We start from the raw sequence: 19,338 nt of genomic DNA, 5'->3' as shown, positions 1-19,338 counted from the left end.
GCAAACTGCCAAGTGAGTCAGTTTAAAACCTTCAATTTCAATTGTTCTTGAACCAATCGATGATGAAAAGGCCTGATGTCAGCATATCCTGCAGCTTACTTATATTAACAATAGTGAATGCTACATCAGTGTCACCAAAATAAGCCAAATAATATGTCAATATTGATTTTTCCAAAATGTACACTGATCATTAAAAATATGTTGATGGGAGAATAAGCTTAGTATTAGACATTACGGACAAAAATCTTATATTATTTTCTTTCGCCTCTGTCCTAGTGCCCAAAGCCCCAGAGATCGATCCCGCTGACTGCCTGGTTGCAGACAACTGCATTACTGTTGCATGGAGAATGCCGGAGGAAGATAACAAAATTGATCACTATGTGCTGGAATACCGGAAAACAAACTTTGATGGGCTGCCAAGAATCAAAGACGAGAGATGCTGGGATATCATAGATTACATAAAAGAAACCGAATACACGCTATCAGGTGACGTTCAACAAGACTGTCGTATTTTCCTTGTTAGTCTACCTTTTGCAGGCTGTTTGCTAAAGGAACCATTGTGTAATTTAGGTCTGTTCAAATTGTGTAGTTGATCACTTGTGAAATGAAACTAGCCGAACTAAGGATCAAGCAGTGAGAACACTACAGTACTGAACATCACTTGATTTAATGAGACCTCTCAGATTTCTGGTAACTTGGGAACAGGTTTGACTTTGTTATTGTCTGCTTTTGCTATATTGATCACAATAACTATACAAGATAGTCGCATGCCATTTGTCCAAAAGCCTGTGGTTCTTGAGCTATTTGAGGTATGTGTGTTCAGTGTGTGTGTGTGGCCTTAAAGATATAGAGAAGGGACTGATTGACGTACATGCTTGGTTCTATGGTCAATTTGCTAGAATCTATTGACTGATCACCTGTGTAAAGATGTCTACTTCTAATTATGTCTGAATTGGCAGAGTAGCTGCTGTAGTGGTTGGTGCTATTTTAAAGCTTCTTTGACAGGAACACTTAAATGTGACCTGCCAAAACTTTTTGTCCTCGTACCGATTTGGAACGATGGTGTCTGCACTGTAATGTCAATCTAAAGTAATGTAATATGTGCAGTGTGAACAATTAAGGGTATTGCTAGATGCCCGCCAGCCAATGTCCTCCAACTTCTGATTACATTTTTAGACTATTGTTGTAACAAGTTATTTCTCCTGCTGCTTACTTCTGAGTTTTGAACAGCTACTACATTTTATTTTTTAACATAAATATTCTATCTGCCACCTTCTCATTTTAAAATAGCCTTTGCTTTGCAGGTCTTCGGTTTGATTCAAAATACATGAACTTCAGAGTACGGGCCTGCAACAAAGCAGTAGCTGGCGATTGCTCCGATCCGGTGACGCTAGAGACCAAAGGTAACTTTCTGCAGGATATTAAGTGGAACAGGGAATCTGTATAAAGAGGCAAGGATTTCTGCATCAAAAGTAGATTATTAGTTCTCTTTTAAGAGTGTGATATAATGGTTTTCTTCCTGCGGAAATATTTTTTGTTTTTTTTTTTTCTTTTCACAAGTGAATTTCTTCTGAAAGGTTCGCTATTTTAACTCTATCCTGTGCAGTCTTTGGGAATAGTGTGTTTTGGGTGTGTCGGGGCAAGCAGATGTTAGTCTTCTGGATGCACTGAGACTGGTACAGTGGTTATTTGGCAGAGTATAAAGGCCACTTAATGTAACCTAACAAAAGGACAAGCCATTTATCTTGCCTGCGAGTCTGTTTTTGGGCATATTTGATTTTATTCATGCACATTTTCTCCTTTTTGACTGAATGGCGCCTAAGTGCTGATCTGTGGGCACACTGGTGTTCACGTTTGGCTTGTGACCTGGACACGTTCCTACCTACTCCTCTGTCCTGTGAGCCTTCTAATTTGTTCCTTGAAAGGGTCCTCCAGGCCAGCCGTGTGTCTGGTGTTAGAGTTGGTGTTTTAAGAGCGTCACTCCTTCTTGGGGTCCCTCTCAGGGATCTAGGGCCCAGCCTGTGTGCCTGTGGTTCACTAAAGTCTATTGTTTTTCAGTTTGTATTTATTTTCTTTCCTGAGCTTTGCAATGTTCTGCAGTGCCTCAAAGCACTAGGAAGCAAATATAAAGCTGCATGTTGGGTGAGGAAGGATATGCTCGGGGGCAACGCAAGACAACGCAGCGCAACATAGCACTGAATCCCAATCCCGCGCTTAGAAACCACTCGCTGGTATTAAGCGTGTTATAAATAAACAATTATGATGATGTTAGTGCTGTATATAACACAAAATAAATGTAAATACAAAAACTCCATTTATGGCAGTACTGTTTGGAGGGGCCAAATGTCTCTTCCTGTCACCCAGAAATATCACCTAAGGAAAGGAAAAATAAATTTGCCCCAGGGTAGAATGAATGAAGGATGTGGAGTGTGGGATCCTCTTGCCCTTGAGCCCTGGGCCTGCTGGCCTACAAAAAACACTGTTTTGTTTGTTTGTGGGTTTAGATGGTGGGGGAGGGATGTGGGGGGATTGGAGGCAAGGAGGTGCTGGTCGGGGGAGGAGTTATGCTTTTCCATGGCTTTGCTCTGCTTTCAAAAGCTATGCTCTTAGGTTTAGGGTTTAGTATGCTACACAGCATCATTCAAATGTAGACTTTAAAGATGTGTGCTTTGTTCCCAAATCTAAAGGCATGTTAACTTGCATCTAAGCTTTCCATGTACACTTTCATTCTGCTTTTAGGCGAGTTGGCGCCTCTTTTCCCCACCCACACAATTGTTTGACCAGCATTCAATTTATGAAAAGGGTCCCAATGCTCGAAGTAGACTTGCAAATATAATTTGGTAAACAGACTCCACATCCATGTTTGTACCAAAGATCTGAATACTGCCATCTAGTAATGGGACAAGGTCACAGCACTGCAGGTCGAGAAGGCTTTGCAAGGCTGCATTATGCCGATTATCCCCATAACGTTTCTAGCAGACCACAAGAACGTTCAGGAGGCCTGGTCCAGGGTTTTGCTTCCTGTTCCATCAGCTTTCTTGTCTCTAGAACCTAGCCCTTTATTGGCCAGGGGAGTGAATAGAAGAACTTTGCCCTCAGTTTTTTTTGTGCATGCCCAGGCTTAAAATGACGCCATGAAACTGTGGAAGGCTTATGTCTGACTACTGATGCATCAAAAACAGTGGTAAAGTCCTCAAATATTTTGTACAAAAATTCACTTGGCAGAACCTCCAATTGCCTGCTTTTATTTTTTCACAAAGTTGGATGAATCTGCCATGTGCATATATAATTCCATGTGAAATATGAATGGTTCAACAACATAACGAACTAGGACCTCAGATGTAGGCATGCTAAACTGATTGTAAGAAAATGACCCTAAGCTAGGTCTGTCCAGAACACAGTAAACCTATTGAATCAAAAAGTTATAATCTTATACTTCCATTACCTTAAGAGAATCTTCAATTTAGGATTGTATCAATCGGACGTTATTCAGTCGGTTGCCACCATTAAGGATCAATATGACTAACACTGTAGCATGGGAGTTAATCTTCCATTGTTCCCATTTAATGAGACAGGAATACAGTTTACTCCCCCTTTCTCACACTGCTTCCTTTCACATGCCTCCAACCATGAATACAGCATTAATAACGAACCATAGCCTTCTAGCACACATTTTAATTTGTCAACAAGCCTTTCTAATTGTAGCACCTGCCTTCGAGCAGTTCCTAGAAACAGGACCCATACACTAGTGCACCCGCTTCCTCCCTTTGTTATCCAACCACATTCTGATTTCCACTTAGTCTATTCTTTGCCAAGCCACTCCTGGTCCAAACTATGGAAGTTCTCCTGAAATTGCCATTCGGGATCTGACTAACAGTCGTATGTTAACAGCAAATCGGGTACAAGGCCTCTACCAGTCCAATTTGGGAGTTTGAGGACTTCTTGAGCCCATCGCGCAACCAGACACTGTAAGAACATTCTATAAATATTGTCCTTTGAAAATGCCTCACATAGATGATTGAATTTGAACGAAAGTATCCACATGCATCTATATGATTACAACTCTACACTGCATTACTAAATCCACACACACAATCCATCATTCTTTGCCCTCTCTACCATCCTGCTATCTTGCCTTGTTCTTCCTTTTACTTCCACAGACTACAGTGTGGATACCATGGGCGAGAGCAAAATACACCACCGTTTTCCAAACAGGCAAGGTGCTTTGAGAGGCTTATGGGTTTGTTTGGCACACTATAATAGCCCCTTTACATAACATGAGTGTTCTTCCATCCATGAGTGACACATTTTGGAAGGGCAAAGTATGTTTGAAAAAGTTTCCCAAATCAGTTCTTTGCCTCCACACAAACAAAGCTGTGAGAGTAGGTGTCATACCACAAGTCAAACCTCAGGGGTGCCTATGTGGTGTTATGGTAGTGGCTGGCATGAATTAAAATAAAACTGGTGCCTTTTGTGATCCTCTAAAAAGGAAGAATGCATAGTCACACTACAATCAATTTTTACTAGAGTTGGACTCCTGGTTATGGAGACATAATTTTGGTTATGAAAGGGAAGGGTGATGGATAACATCTTACGTGAACTTGGATAGTTCTGTCATTTTTGTGAGGATTGTCTTGTCTCATTTCAATGCCAGAGGTTAAGATTCATTCTAAACCTTCCAGCCATCATCTTTTGTTTTGCTGTTGTCTCATTTCTTGAACATTGGTAGGTTTTTGAAACATTCTTTCTTTTACTTTACACAGGTAGGTTGCTTTGGTGTTTGGTTTCAGTACCCTGCCACCAAAGGATCAGGAGTGGAGAATATTAGAAGTGTTTGCTTATCATTTTTGAAAGATTCTATGATCAAGAACAAAATTAAAGGGATGGTCTAGTAAAAATTTTTATTTAAAAAATAGATAGGCAACATAAAAAAAAATACTAGCATTCTCCGTTTTAAAACTTCCTATGTAAAATTTTGAGCTATTCAAGCTCAAAATTCGCAAAAGCAAGCTCATGGGCGCATCCATTTTGTGAAATGGATGCCCCGCCTGTGCTGGCTTTTGCGGCACTAATGAAGGAAAAGCCAGCCAGCTGTAGTAAACAAAGGCTACCGCTGGGTGGCTTTCCCTTCATTAGTGCTGTAGGCGGAGGACGGGGACCGGAGACCAGAGCAGGAAAGCTGCAGCTGAATCTCGGTAAGTGCCATTTATTTTTTTTTAAAAAATAAGCACTAGCTGCGTTTTTTTTTCTAAGTTTTCCGGGCTGGAGGAGCCCGGAAAACTTAGAAATAAAACCGCAGCTTTAAAAACATTGTATTTATGTTTGCGGTCGCTTTTGAAGCGACCGCAAACATAAATACAACGTTATTGTGTTGGAAAACGCTGCGGTTTTTCTTTCCAAGTTTCTCAGGCTCCTCCGGCTTGGAGGGGAGCACCGGAGACCCAAAGTGAAAGCCACAGCAGGCAGAAACACAACGCGGTTATGTTTACATGCCGCGTAGTGTTTCTACCTGCAGCTGATTTCCCATTTTGGGCTCTCTGGCTCCCCGTGGGGAGCCCGAGAGACCCAAATGGGAAATGCTAAATGCTGCGTTGTCTGCCTAAATCTGCTTTCCCATTTGGGGCTCCCCGTGGGGAGCCCGAGAGCCCCAAATGGGAAAGCAGATTCAGGCAGAAACGACGCGGTTGTTTTCCGCAATGCTGCGTTGTTTCTGCCTAAATCTGCTTTCCCATTTGGGGCTCTCGGGCTCCCCGTGGGGAGCCCCAAATGGGAAAGCAGATTCAGGCAGAAACAACGCGGTTGTGTTGGAAAACGCTGCGGTTTTTCTTTCCGTGTTTCTCAGGCTCCTCGGAGCCAGAGGAGCCTGAGAAACTTGGAAAGAAAAACCGCAGCGTTTTCCAACACAATAACGTTGTATTAATGTTTGCGGTCGCTTCAAAAGCGACCACAAACATAAATACGTTTTTAAAGCTGCGGTTTTATTTCTAAGTTTTCCGGGCTCCTCCAGCCCGGAAAACTTAGAAAAAAAAACGCAGCTAGTGCTTATTTAAAAAAAATAAAAATAAATAGCACTTACCGAGATTCAGCTGCAGCTTTCCTGCTCTGGTGTCCGGTCCCCGTCCTCCGCCTACAGCACTAATGAAGGGAAAGCCACCCAGCGGTAGCCTTTGTTTACTACAGCTGGCTGGCTTTTCCTTCATTAGTGCCGCAAAAGCCAGCACAGGAGGGCCTCCATTTCACAAAATGGATGCGCCCATGTGCTTGCTTTTGCGAATTTTGAGCTTGAATAGCTCAAAATTTTACATAGGAAGTTTTAAAACTGAGAATGCTAGTATTTTTTTTTTTATGTTGCCTATCTATTTTTTAAATAAAAATTTTTACTAGACCATCCCTTTAAGAATGTTATGATGAATATACCCATGTATCTAGCTTCAGATTTTATATGGCGTGACAAAAAGACTGATCATCGGAAACATTCTTGCTCTGGTCTTTATTATCTAAAGGATTTGAAACCCAGAGAAATTTGTTTCACAAGGAATTATGAGATCCAGAGATTGAACACAAAATGTCAGTATTTAGGCTGTCTGATGAATCCAAGGTAATTATACCAGAAACTATGGCCTGGGACCCTTCTCATGTGACAAGGGAAAGGCAGACGCTTCCTGATCCCAATGCTGGGGGTGGTGTTCTGCGGGAGGATCACATAAGGGGGTAATCTGGTCGGGATAACTGTGAGAACCCCTCTAATAACTACCCTAGAGACGCTACAGTTGTGTAATGGCTTACTGTAGAATTGTCTCATCTATTTATTGAAACCTCCTCTAGTGATGATGAGTCTGAAATACTTGTCTGAATTTTGCATGCTATCGTAAACATCGTCTTCATCAATATCTATTGCCATCAACTCTTTTACTGCTCTCATCTCATTTGGGTCTTGGTCAGTTCGACCATGAGGTTGTCTTTTCTTTGTCATCATATGCATACATCCTTCCGTACATCCCTCAGTTACCTCAGCGAAAACTATGGGTAAACAATGTATACAACAACAGCACGTTAGGAATATTCCAAACACCACTACTAATATTGAGATCAACTTCCATCCCCAAGAACGTAGTATTCCCCAAAACCAAGATCCTATTCCCCAGCTTCCTTCTCCAGTAGTGAGTTTGGAGCTTAGGACGTGCATTTTCTTTATTGCTTCAAAGATCGTGGGGGAATAGTCATCGACATAAATGTAACACGTTGATCTCACTATCTTGCAAATTCCCCCACGATCAACCAGGATCACATCGAGAGCCATTCTATTTTGCAGCGTCATTAACTCGATTCCTCTTTCCTCCAACGTCCTGTTAAATAGTATATCTGTTGTTGTGTTTATTGTATTTTTTAGGATTCTGGACAGTTGCCTTATATTATAGGAGTTCACTATCTGCCCTAAGAATGGAATAAATGATTTTGCTACATCAATTGCTATTAAAACACCCTTGTCAGTCCTTTTGACTCTAGTTCTGGATAGTCTGGCCATGTCTGCTGTTTCTAAGAGGAATACTCCTGGGAACAGTAGACTTAGGTAACATGTACCTCCCCAGTTTCTGGGCAACCAAGGATATGCTTTCTCTCCACATAAAAAAATAAACTGGATCACCTACATATACTGGTTCTATTTCCCATTTCAATACCACTGTATTCATGCATCCAGTATATGTTCCGACTGAAAAGGAGCCTTTCTTTTGTAGACAAAAAGGGACAGTTCTTGGGCTATAATTCAGTGTGTAAGATGGGGGGGGTTGCGTCTTTGTCCCCTTCTGTTCTTACACGAAACGTCATTACAGATGTCTTTTCTGGTGGGGACAATCTATCTCGTCTATTTTGTCGTGTTATCTTTCGTGTAATTTTCCTCGTGGGCTCTGGGGCTATTACTTGTGCTTTATGAAAAATGGAACAACCCACAGGCTTCATTATTATCTCCTCAAACTCATTCATGTTAGTTCTGTCTAATTGACCCGTACTACTCTCATTCCATTTCCCATAAAACATTGCACCTAAAGATGCACTACATGCAGAACTTAATGGTAATGGCTGTACATACCACCCTATTCCTTTCCCAGCATGCTGTGGTAAATGGGCACATACCCAGCAATTTGTTTTCTTCAAAATTGCATGTGTCATGTTCATGATCAATAGCAATGTATTATTTCCAAAACCTTCCCTGTGTCTTTCTTCCATTGGGGGCAGGGTATAAGTAATCACCTGAACCGGGTTTTCAGTAGTGGATATATTAATTATTGGTAAAAACATTTGTAATGGGTGTATTGCTTCCACATACCATAATATTAGGGCTGTCGATATTGGTGCTACCACGCTCATAAAGCACATCATTATTGTCAGTACCAGCATACAATTTGTTCTACCATGCATTTTTCTTAAGCTTACAGTCTTTAAAATTGACTCATTCTCAGCAGTGGTGGTGCAGGAGGAGGCTGGAACCGGTCCTGGCATGTTTCTCGTCGTCCTTCTTCCTTATCACAGTTCGTTGTGGATATCTCTCTTCGTCGCGCTTGCTTCGATGTCAATAAGTTCAACGGAATTGTCACAGTTAAGTTCTGCCTGTCCTTTTTAGCCTGGATTTGTTTATTCGTTTTGAGGCAAGATCACTTGTCCTTTCTTATACTGCTCAGAGGACCTTTGATCAGTTATCTTATTGCCTTAGTACGATGTGCGCCCAGCTTGTCCGCTCTGGTTCCTGACACATGTGCTTTTATGATCGCACCGAGGAGCCGCGAGTCTTGAATTGTCCGATTTGCACAATTCTCACGCTTCTCTCCTCTACACGTCTAGTTCCTTCTCCGTCCATGAGCTGAACCAGAGGTTGACATAAACATCAAAAAAGAACTGCGGATCACTTTGTCTTTCGAGGCCGCAAGTTGTATCGCCTCACTCCTGGTATCGTGTGATCCGTGAACCGTGCCGGTGCACTTCCAGATTCAGGCTTAAAGTCAGCCTGTGGCACTACTGCAGGTGCTGGTGTGCGCCGCGCCAATGATGCAGATCTGTTCTTTGGCGTGCTGGCAAGTGCTGTTGGGCGCCAAAGGGGTACACAATTTGTTTCTGCTGGTATTTGCGAGGCAGATTTTGTGTCGGCCAGCAGTGATGTCGATTCTGCTGGGCAACGTTGGGGCACTCTTTGCCCTTCCCCCCTCTTTGGCAATCGTCTCAGGCTTTGTTTCGAGTTTCACTTCTCGTTTTGGCAGATTAGGTGGCTGCTTACTGGCAACAGTTTCTTTCGTTTCTGGGACCGCTGTCTCTTTCCGATCATCAGTGTCAGGCAAGTCTTTCAGTGCAGTTGAAATCTTCTTGGCATCGGTGGCATAGATCCATGACTTCCTTCCATCCACCCTTATTGCCGTCTGTGTCACCAAGAGTACTTGATAAGGCCCGCGCCACCTGGGTGCTAATGATGACTTTCTTTCAAAAACTTTTAGCAGCACCCAGTCGCCTGGCTCCAGCGCGTGCCCCGGACCGGTGTATCTCACTGGTAATGCCTCCTGCACCTGCTGATGAATCAAACGCAATTTCTGCAGTAAAAGGCCACAATAAGTACTAAGCACAGGATGTTCTATCTCACTAAGTCGTTTTGGCTGTGGTGCGCACCATACATTTGCCGGCCTCCCCATCACGATCTCGTACAGGGAGAGCCCAGTTTTAGCCTGTACAGACGTGTGCATGCATAACAGTGCTATTGGTAATGCATCCACCCAACTCAACTTGCTTCCCGCACAAATCTTGCTAATCTTTGATTTAAGAATCCCGTTGTGCCTCTCCACAAGACCGGCAGAACTCGGATGCCTTGAACTATGGAATCTCTTATTAATCTGAAGACCAGCACATATCTGTAATACCACTGCGTCCACAAAATGTGGTCCATTACCGGACCATAGGACATGGGGCAAGCCAAATCTGGAAAAGTACTCCTTAAGCATTACTTTTGCCCTGCTCATTGCTGTGCAGTCCTTCAAGGGATATGCCTCCACCCACTTACTGAATGCACAGATCACCACCAAGACGTATTTTAAGTTTTGGCATCTCTCCATCTCTATGAAGTCAAAATGGATCACCTCAAATGGCATAGAGGGCGGGCCAAAACTGCCTGTTGGAGTCACTGTTCCCTTTCCTACATTGTGTTGCAAACACGTGATACAGTTCTGCACCAACCTCTATGCATTCTTTTTTATGTTTACATTCTGCCATACTGTCGAAAGGTGCTGTATTATCTTCTTCGCACAGATGTGCGTAGGGCTGTGGGCCATTGTGACCATTGCAGTCACGTACGAATTTGGCAACATCCAGTTTCTAGTTCCCTTGTCCACCCAACAACCCTCCAGATCCAACTCAGCAGATCCCTCTGCCCACCCCTGTATTTCATCGGCCGTAGCTTCGGCCTGCATTTATTTGACAGTGGCAAATCCATTTTCTATCATACAGGGTACTTCCTCAGTCTGAACCGTCATCATTTTGGTATCTAAATCAGTGGCAGTTTGTTTCGCAATTCTGTCTGCAAACGCGTTTCCCTCTCCTACTTTGCATGTTACCTTTTTGTGTGCCTCGCATTTCACTATTGCTAGGCGCTTTGGAAGCGCGAGTGCAGACAGTAATCGTACAATCAAAGGGCCATGGTGAATTCTGGCGCCATGTGATGTCAAAAACCCTCTCTCAGCCCAAAGTCGACCAAAGTTATGAACCACTCCAAAAGCATACTATCAGTATATATATTCACATTCAAATTTTCAGAAATCTTGCAGGCTCTGTTTAATGCTATTATCTCCGCGGCTTGTGCCGAATTGTAGGGAATTCTTTTGCTTTCTACAACGCTCTCTAGGGTAGTGATAGCATATGCGGCAGTTGTCGTGCCATCTGGTAATTTAAAACCTGAGTCGTCACAAAATAACTCTCCATCTGGCTCTTTCTGTGGGATATCACTTAAATCAACTCTCATATGTCTGCTGGCAGAATCACCGGGAATATTAGGTCTATATCACCCATGGTAAGCACGGATGATTGTAGGCAGGACTCTACTTCCTTGTTAAACCCTGCAGGATTCTTTCTTATATCAGGAATCGTCTGCTTTATATTCACCTCCTGTCTGGAAAAGGGGACATGCACATATTGGGCAGTGTAATGGGCTGGTGTTACCTGCGCCGCTACATTGCCCACTGCGGAACCTCTACTTTGGGCACAAAGGTAGGTGGGACCTCTCTCGTAGGAAATGCCCCACTTACCGCCCCCCCCCCCTTCTCTTAGATGTAGCAATATTCCCAGATCCAACGATAGGGCTGTTTCTCCTGTCACTAGCTCTAGTGCTCTTCTATATACTGCCATTATTTCGGGTGGGCTGGCCTTATCGTTTTTTATATCTTTATCTAATAAATGTTCAGACATCGACTGTAGTGCTTTTCTTTTCATGGGCATGGAATATTCATCAAATATCTCGTGTATCTCCATTGTGGGAATACTGGGATCCGACATCCATCTAAACGCTTCTCGTATACATACTTTTAATTTGTCGCTCCTTTGCACCGACGACAATGAATGTCGTCGTTGTATATATGGCTCTGCAGTTTCCTTCCTATTTCTCCCGATATCCCTACTCCTGTACCCAGGTGTAGCAAACATTTCAGCATAATCATTATCCAATTCATCTTTAAGTTCAAAAAGTCTATATACATGTTCTCTCACTTCTTCATCCCTCTCCCTACAGCGTGCTAATGCATTCAAATCTAACAATCGCTGCAGTGGTAATTTCCCAATTAACTGTTTCCATTTCTCCACCAAATATTCACCCATGCATTCCAACACTACCTGTCTTTCGTTGCTTCTTCGGAAGTCATACATCGAAGCCAATGCTGCCATCCCATCATTCTCGTCTATATACATCTCTGCCTGTTGCTGCAATTCCACCTTCCTTTCTTTGCTGATCGCACTGCGAGTTACCCTTGTGCATCCCCGTTGGTCAGTCCCGCCTCTTGCCCCTGTGGTTTCAACTTCAACCCCAGGAGGAACGGACAGTACCGAGTCTGTGTCTAAGGCGGAAGGTGCGGATGGGACAATGGGAACAGGGAGTGTCTGTTGTGGGCCTGGTTGGTTAATAGGAAGTGCGCGGTCTGTGGCTGTGGGAGGGCTTGAGCTACCGGAGGGGGAGCTTGGGCTACGGGCAGGGTCTGGGCAATGGCTACTGACGTGTCTGGCCTCACTTCTGATCTTGGGCCTTGTTTTGTATGGGTCAATATATTTTCTATTAATTCATCTGCTATGTGTAATTCCCGTTGTGGATATATCTTTTCTATATTAAACTGGTCTCGCCTACCTGCCCTTCTTAGACTCTCAGTCCACTCCTCCTCCTCTTTCTCTTCCGCTACTTCACCTTTCGATTTATGCCTGCGCGCATGCTTCGCTCTGCTTTAAAATCGGAGCATTGCTTCCTTTCTCCAGTCTTTAATAGTCTCAAATGCTGCAGGACGCGCTTTCTTTCTTATCAACACCCTTTCCAGGTTATCTATCCTCGCTATCTCAAAACTACCATTAATCGGCCACTGATGGTCTTGTTGCTTTCTGGTTTGCCTATGCCAAGTCTCACAGAATAATATTGCACCCACTCCATACTTCACATACATCTCATACACCGGCTTTCCCCCAGGTGGTACAATTTGGCCATCTTCCAAAGATTGCCTACCACAGCGGAAAAACCCTGCTAAGGTGGACAATACCCCAGGCATGTTTCAACCTTCCCCCTGGTTAATCAACCTTCCCTACGGCGTTTGATTTTGCAAAGTCAACTCTCAACCAATATCAGGATTACTTTGAATCGGAGAATGACTCGCCTGATAAATCAAGTCGTCTGTATACTGACGCACCAAAGGACGTCGTGTCTGCATTTCTTGGCTTCCGCCTAGTTTCGGGACCCTCGCCTCCTTGGTCTCTAGCCAGGCACGTCGATCAGGGATCAGATGTGTGCAGATCTGCAAAGGAGTCTCCTCACTTTTACAGGGCGCCCCGAACACCTCTTGATCCCGGCTCGATCGTCCCGTCCTCGCCGTTCGCCCCCTTACTCAATTACGTTATGCGATGGAACAAGTGGGGGAGGGTCCCTATTCGGGCGCCATCTTGAAAGGGGCCCCTAGGGGTCCCTAACGTCTATGGAAACAAGGCGAGTTACCACACACGATAGATACGCCAGACACGAGGTTATATTCCCAAAGCTAGGGTTTATTGCAAAGCAAAAGTCTCAGTTGGCCAACTCGGTCTCACGCCCCGCAACGTGTATCTCTAGACTTCAAGGGACGCAAGAGTGAATTACGTACATCAGTTACATATATACAAAATGCATATCAAACAATCAGCTATGACATGTTTAACACCCCCCTTTTATTGGGTTTCCATGAACTTGGTGTGATGATGAACATCTCCGACAACTATGACACCTTCAAACATCTATTCTAGGAACAATTTGCAATTTGTGAGTGCGGAGGCATCTTTCTGTTGTTGAATAGAACACAGCGCTTCTGTTCTTGGAAGCGAGCTACACACGGGGGGGAGAGTTGCATTCCGGACCTTCCTAACTATTAGGTGCTATTTGTGTCCTGGGAGCCGACACGCTCTAGCGGGCTCAGCAAAGGGGGGGCCGTAAGAAAAGCATAATTCAAGCCTTTAGCTATATTATTCTAACATATTCTACCATATAACGAGACTGGCTGGCAGCTGCGAAATGATTAAATGCCCTGCAGCTCTGCTTCAAGGCTACATTTGAGAGGGAGCCGGGCATTCTTCCTGGCGCTGCCTACGTTTGTGTTTCAACAAACTCTTGTTATCCTCTGGGCCCTGCAGCCTTGTCCTTTTTACGTACAGACAACAATGTTTTACAGTCGAGCAGTGTAGGCGGAAAATATACTGCGAAGCAATAGGAACAGAAAGCAATGAGCAATGGTTAGAAAACAAAATGGCGATTCTTGCTACATCAAAATGGCCATTCATTGGCAAACTTGAAAACCTATATTCTGTCATATCGTGCATGAGACGGTTAGCCCACGGCCACCAAAATACATTTGCGGTCACAAAGTAGAGGTATCCATTTTTCTAGACTGACAATTCAAAATAACGCTTGCACGGATTTGAGTACAGATAGCCCCTTGAACGTTGACAGTTTGAAAAGGTTAAAGCATGTAAGCACAGCAGAATGAGACTTTGAGACGGATTCCTGCCTCATCAGATGCAGTCCAGTAAACCTCAGAGAAACGATGCGAAAAAAGTTAACTGAAAAAGCAAATCTCCACCCTAAAAATGTTGCCCTAATCCTTTTTAGTATTCTTAATTAGATTTTCTAATTTCTGGATGTGAGTAACCGTCCCAAGCCCTAATCCCTCCCCCTTCTCCGTAGGAAGTAGCTTGGCTCAAAGGTCTTTGGCAAACCCTTCTGCATTACCTTTATGGAGTTAGCTCTTGAAAAGAAAGCCCCACACCCTCTCCTCTCGAGTCAGTATGGGCCCACAATGCCATTCACAATGCCCCGTGAGCGAAGTTCACGTCATCCATATATGCCTGTCCCAGTAAAGCATTATGTTCCACTGTTCAAGTTTTTTTTAATGAATTTTTTTAATCTGCATAAAACAAAACAAAATGTCAACACATTATTCTGAAAGATTGAACCTCCAGCGCAAAACGTACACTAGCACAGGCAATAATACTGGCAAGATTAGCAAAAAAAAGAAAACCTCTTCAGTATCCCAAATAAAAGTAAAGCAACAAGACCATTTAGATAAGGGATTGGCATGTGTAATGACAATTTTGGGGTCGCCCATTACTCCCCCACTTATTTCAAATCTTAACCACTGATCACTGTTGAATGGTGATTGACTACAGAGTATTATTCCCAAGGACTTCCTCCCTCCTTGCCTTTTTTCTCCAGATTGGAGTGACAATGCCCAATTAGTTTGATTAATTATTTATGTGCTTTTATTTGTAAAATCACTATCGTCCCTACTTTTCATTTTCTTTTATCTGAGCTGCCAATTTAGTTTTATTATTGTTTGAAATATTTGGTAGGTCCAAAAGAGGAGACAGACCAGTTTTTGGCAAATGTTGTATTGCAATAAGACCTCACTCTGTTGTCTCTCTAGTCCCACACAGCTCTCCTGGATCTTTCCTGGTTCTTCAAGACACATCTGCACTACAGATTCCACTCAATCAGACTGAGTACATGGTGCCTCTCTTTATATTGCCTGGACGAGGTGTTTGCTGTCTGGGTGGACATTTGGTTTCCTGCAGTGATCTGAGTGGGAGTGAGGATGTTGTAGTTCAAAGCTCTTTATGTGGGATATTTAAAAAGATTGGTGGCTATTTTGAACCAATGTCAAGCGATCATGAACTGTTTGAGAGGTCCCATGTGATCATGTTGCCTGGGGAAAAAGTCACCAGGTAGGCGTTTTTTTCCTGCACCCCTAAATGTCTTCCCCCACACATTATAGGGCTGGTATTTTCTATTTTGACGGGGAGGGGCGGGGAGGGTTTTAATTGTGCTGTTCTGACTCAGTGATGCCGGAGGCATTGTTAGTGCATGAAGCGAGGGTTGGAATACGATTATCTTCCTGCCTGATGTCTGTACTTGGCCTTGTTCTCTCGTGAGCATTACTGATGGTTCCATTTAAAGCAATTTCGTTCTTATGGCGACCTGTTTTCAGTTCTGAAATCTGAACAAGTCTTTAGAAGTTCTTCTCTGTTGGCGAAGTCAGTCCTAAAGAACTAGAAAAAGGAAACCAACATCTGTATTTAACACAGATTTGACAGTCCAGAATGGCATATTTGGGGGCACTGTTTCGTGACCTTGAGAATAAAGGTACTTTGGGAGTGTTCCTCACTTTACTTCTATTTGCTTCCACTTTTCTATTCTTCATTGTTCTACATGCATTTCCCCTTGTTGAGCTTCCGCCTCTCCTCCTGTACTTTGGATCTGCTTAAGCTTTTTCCTCTGCCCCGTGATGTTTTACAATAGCTTCTATAATATAATTGCATCTTTTGTAAACTTTCTTTAACATTATTCTTTTGCTCCATCACAGGTGTTCTTTGCCATGTAATCCATTCACTCTCCCACTATACATGTTCTTTGCAATGTATTCCTTTCCGTTGTACACACTTTCTTTTGCTTCTGTTCTCTCCTTTGCTCCATCCTACATTAAGCTTCCTTTCTAGTCTGAGCCAGAGGATACCAGTGGCGGCTGCCCATGTGTCATCAACCGCATAATGGTGCAAAATGCAACAAGTATTTCCGCAAATATTCTGAACCCGCAAACCTGTGTAAAGATGCTGAGCACGTGACTGCACAGCCGATCCTAGAGTGTGGCCTGTGAGTTCTCTGGTAAAAGGAGCAGGCCGCCCACCTTCTCTGCCACCATGTTGTGCCCTCCATATTTTTACTGGGCCAGTGTTGGCACAAGCATAGTTCGGCATCACATTCAACATGAATGGTAATTGCAATTCTGCTTCAGATGCAGGTTGACTATTTTGGACACTTTTTTAAGAGTGTGTCTGGGGTGATGAACACAATAATCACATGACCTTCCCTTGCAGAAAATTGGCTCCACTGATCAGACTGTACTGTAAGGAAGGCATGATATCAACAGTAGATACAGACACAATGGATGCAAGGGTCGAAAATATTTATTTTGTACTTTACTGCGGTAGGTGAAATTCGTAACTGGCCCTAACTCTAAAATGGGAGTAATCTCAACCATTAAATGAACAACAAAACGAGTCCAAGTCAGTCTAGTCAAAATAAAAAGGCCCTCCTTCTCCCTTGCCCTCCTTCTCAAATGACAAATGTGTAAAGGGAATACAAAAAAGGAAAAATAGTGTCTTAAAATAAATGTCAGAATGGCTTAGGTAACAACTCCCTTGCCCATGTTCAGATGCACGGGGTCTCGAGAGTTTCTTAAAAAGGATAGGTGGATGGCACAGTGCTGTCTTGCACACTCTGGCTTGCTGGTACAATACAAAAGTTCAGGCTTGAGCTTCAAGCTTTTGATAGTCTAAGCAATTCTTTAGGCGTCGTCCGCCTTACCACAAATACACAGTTCTGCTCCTGGCTTTCACTTTTCCACCTTTCCACAGAGGCTTCCTTCTGCCGGGCTCGAGCCTGTCTCTTTTCACATTTAACTCTTCACTTCATCACAGTTCAGCACAGCCTTGGTACTTGTAGTTTACTTATTCTCTTGCCTTATGCTTTCTTGTCATTTTTCAAAGTTCACACACAACACCATTGCCTCTTGGTACTTGTAGTTTTACTTTTACCCTCTTAATATAGATTGATTTTCACTCAGTGAACTTCCATTCAGGATTGCAGTTACTTTCTTGCCTTTGTTTCCCGGTTCCATAACTCAGAACATTTCACAGACTTTTGAATGTGCGATTCTACTTTGCAGGACCACTCTGTTACTTTGTATACTTTTCTCAGTCATTTAATCATTGTTCTCTTCATTACGCGTTTTATCGGCACATGTGCAACCTTCAACTCTTGCTCTTAACACAAATCGTACTTTTGTTTGCCTTTGATAACTCACTGGTCCTGTTAAGTGGGATTCTATCTTCAATGCTTTTGTCGTAGCAGTCGAGGCTGTTACCCACGCCTCCTCTGCTCCTCCCCAACTCCATCATTCACCCGGGAGGGTAGCAGGCCCCTGGAGGCACTTTAAGGTTTCTCTTTTCCGCTAACTCTTCTTCTGCCGCGGAATGCTCAGGCTCCCTGAAAGGAGGGAATTCTCGCCTGGTTCTCGCGTTTCTCCGGCGCAGCCGATCAACCCCTTGGCCTTCCAACTTCCATCGCCTGCTTCACATCAGCCCCGAAAGAGCTGTTCCTTCTCGCACCCAGCCTCACTCAGTGTGCCCGTGCGTGCCGCCTTTTATCCTGACAGGGAGTGTTAACAAGTGGCAGGTGTATGTAATTTGGATTACGTGCCCGACTCTGCCTGATCTCATTAGAGGGATTGAGCCATTGCAAGTCAGTAGAGGTAATCCTCCTGGCCGCATTCCACATCTTCCTCTGCTCAGTAGTGTTGTAAATGTGAAGTGGGGAGGAATTATGGGAGTTGTTGTTTCCCATTAAATGAGCAGGGATAGGGTTTAGATGGGTTCGGGGAAAAGGGGGTACCATGTCTCACCATCAGGTGCTTCATCCCCACTCCCCTAGGTCCCCCTGCCTAGGTGATTCTTCCTCGCCTCGCCACCCCCAGTGTCGGGATCCAAAAGCGATGGCCTTTCCCTGGCCACCTGAGTACGGGATCCCTGTGGACTATGCCGTGAAACACCCTCTGGTTTTTCACAGTACCGTGCACTAGAACTGCATTTGATGTGTGCATCTATCTCATCACTACCCGGGCCAAAGAGGAAAATGAGGAGGAGAAAACGTTGCTCTTCACCTGGACTGCTCCTTAACCCAGTCCACCAGCAATAAGGTGGATTCCTGAACCATTGCGATTTTTTTGTTGTATACGAAAACCTCTGATTCCTCTTTATCACTACATTTATTTACTAGAAAGTGAGAGATGAATGTCCGCCCAGCCATTTCAATGCAAGTTGAATAAATGTAGTGGATATCTGCCGACCCGCAATGCCCATGTTGTGGGTTCTTTGGCAATTTCCAAGGTTTACGATAAGACTATTTCAATTACTGAGCACCTCCCACACATAACACGCATTAACAATGCCAACAGTTTGGGCTTTTTTGTAGGCATGGGAAAGGCACTTTCCAGACACTTCCGTATTTATATTAACTGGCTGTTGATGGTAGCAGGTGTAAAATAGTGTGAGTATTGGGCACCTACTAGCAGTGCCTGGCAAATTCCTAATACTTATGAACAAGCTGAAAGTGTTGGCTATACCTAAGCTTGTTTTTAACAGGACGTCCGTGAAGGACATGCATGGTGCTGATAAATCGAGTGTCTTAAGGTAGACTTGGTTAAGACGTTTTGATTAAGGCAGTAGCGCATTTACTGCTTCAATTAAGTTATTAAATCTCGGAAGACTGCTTTGACAAAACGCTGGCAGGCTCTTTAGTGCAAGGTTTGATGGTAAGGCTTGAATACAGCAAGCTTCTGGGGAGGGGTTTTGGGCCGGGCGAGGGCAGGAACTGGGCGGGAATGCCCATAGGAATTAACACCTACAAGCAGAGTGTCTTTACTCATATGAAATGTCTCTGTCTGTACTGTAATGCAATATTGTTAGCTTATATTTGCCGCTTTCCACCTAATAGCCCAAACTAAAACAGGGCCCTCGTGTGATTGGATCATCCATGTCCTG

The 19,338-nt window shown here is 43.7% G+C and overlaps 1 protein-coding gene across 5 annotated transcripts in view; it reads left to right on the top strand.

The window, feature by feature from the left end:
• The window catches only part of FSD1L (fibronectin type III and SPRY domain containing 1 like), a 707,922-nt gene that overhangs the window by 465,221 nt on the left and 223,363 nt on the right, over positions 1-19,338 (top strand). For all 5 annotated transcript variants that reach the window (XM_069630835.1, XM_069630836.1, XM_069630834.1 and 2 more), the window contains 2 exons: positions 277-486; positions 1,305-1,403. In XM_069630835.1, the coding sequence (XP_069486936.1) occupies positions 277-486; positions 1,305-1,403 (309 nt within the window). The remainder of the gene's footprint in view (positions 1-276; positions 487-1,304; positions 1,404-19,338) is intronic.

The sequence above is a fragment of the Ambystoma mexicanum genome, chromosome 6q (genome assembly GCF_040938575.1).
Source record: "Ambystoma mexicanum isolate Mex_15411 chromosome 6q, UKY_AmexF1_1, whole genome shotgun sequence".
In the NCBI taxonomy this organism is placed as follows: domain Eukaryota; kingdom Metazoa; phylum Chordata; class Amphibia; order Caudata; family Ambystomatidae; genus Ambystoma; species Ambystoma mexicanum.
Note: the sequence above shows the minus strand (reverse complement) of the source record. Positions and strands in the feature narration are given on the sequence as shown.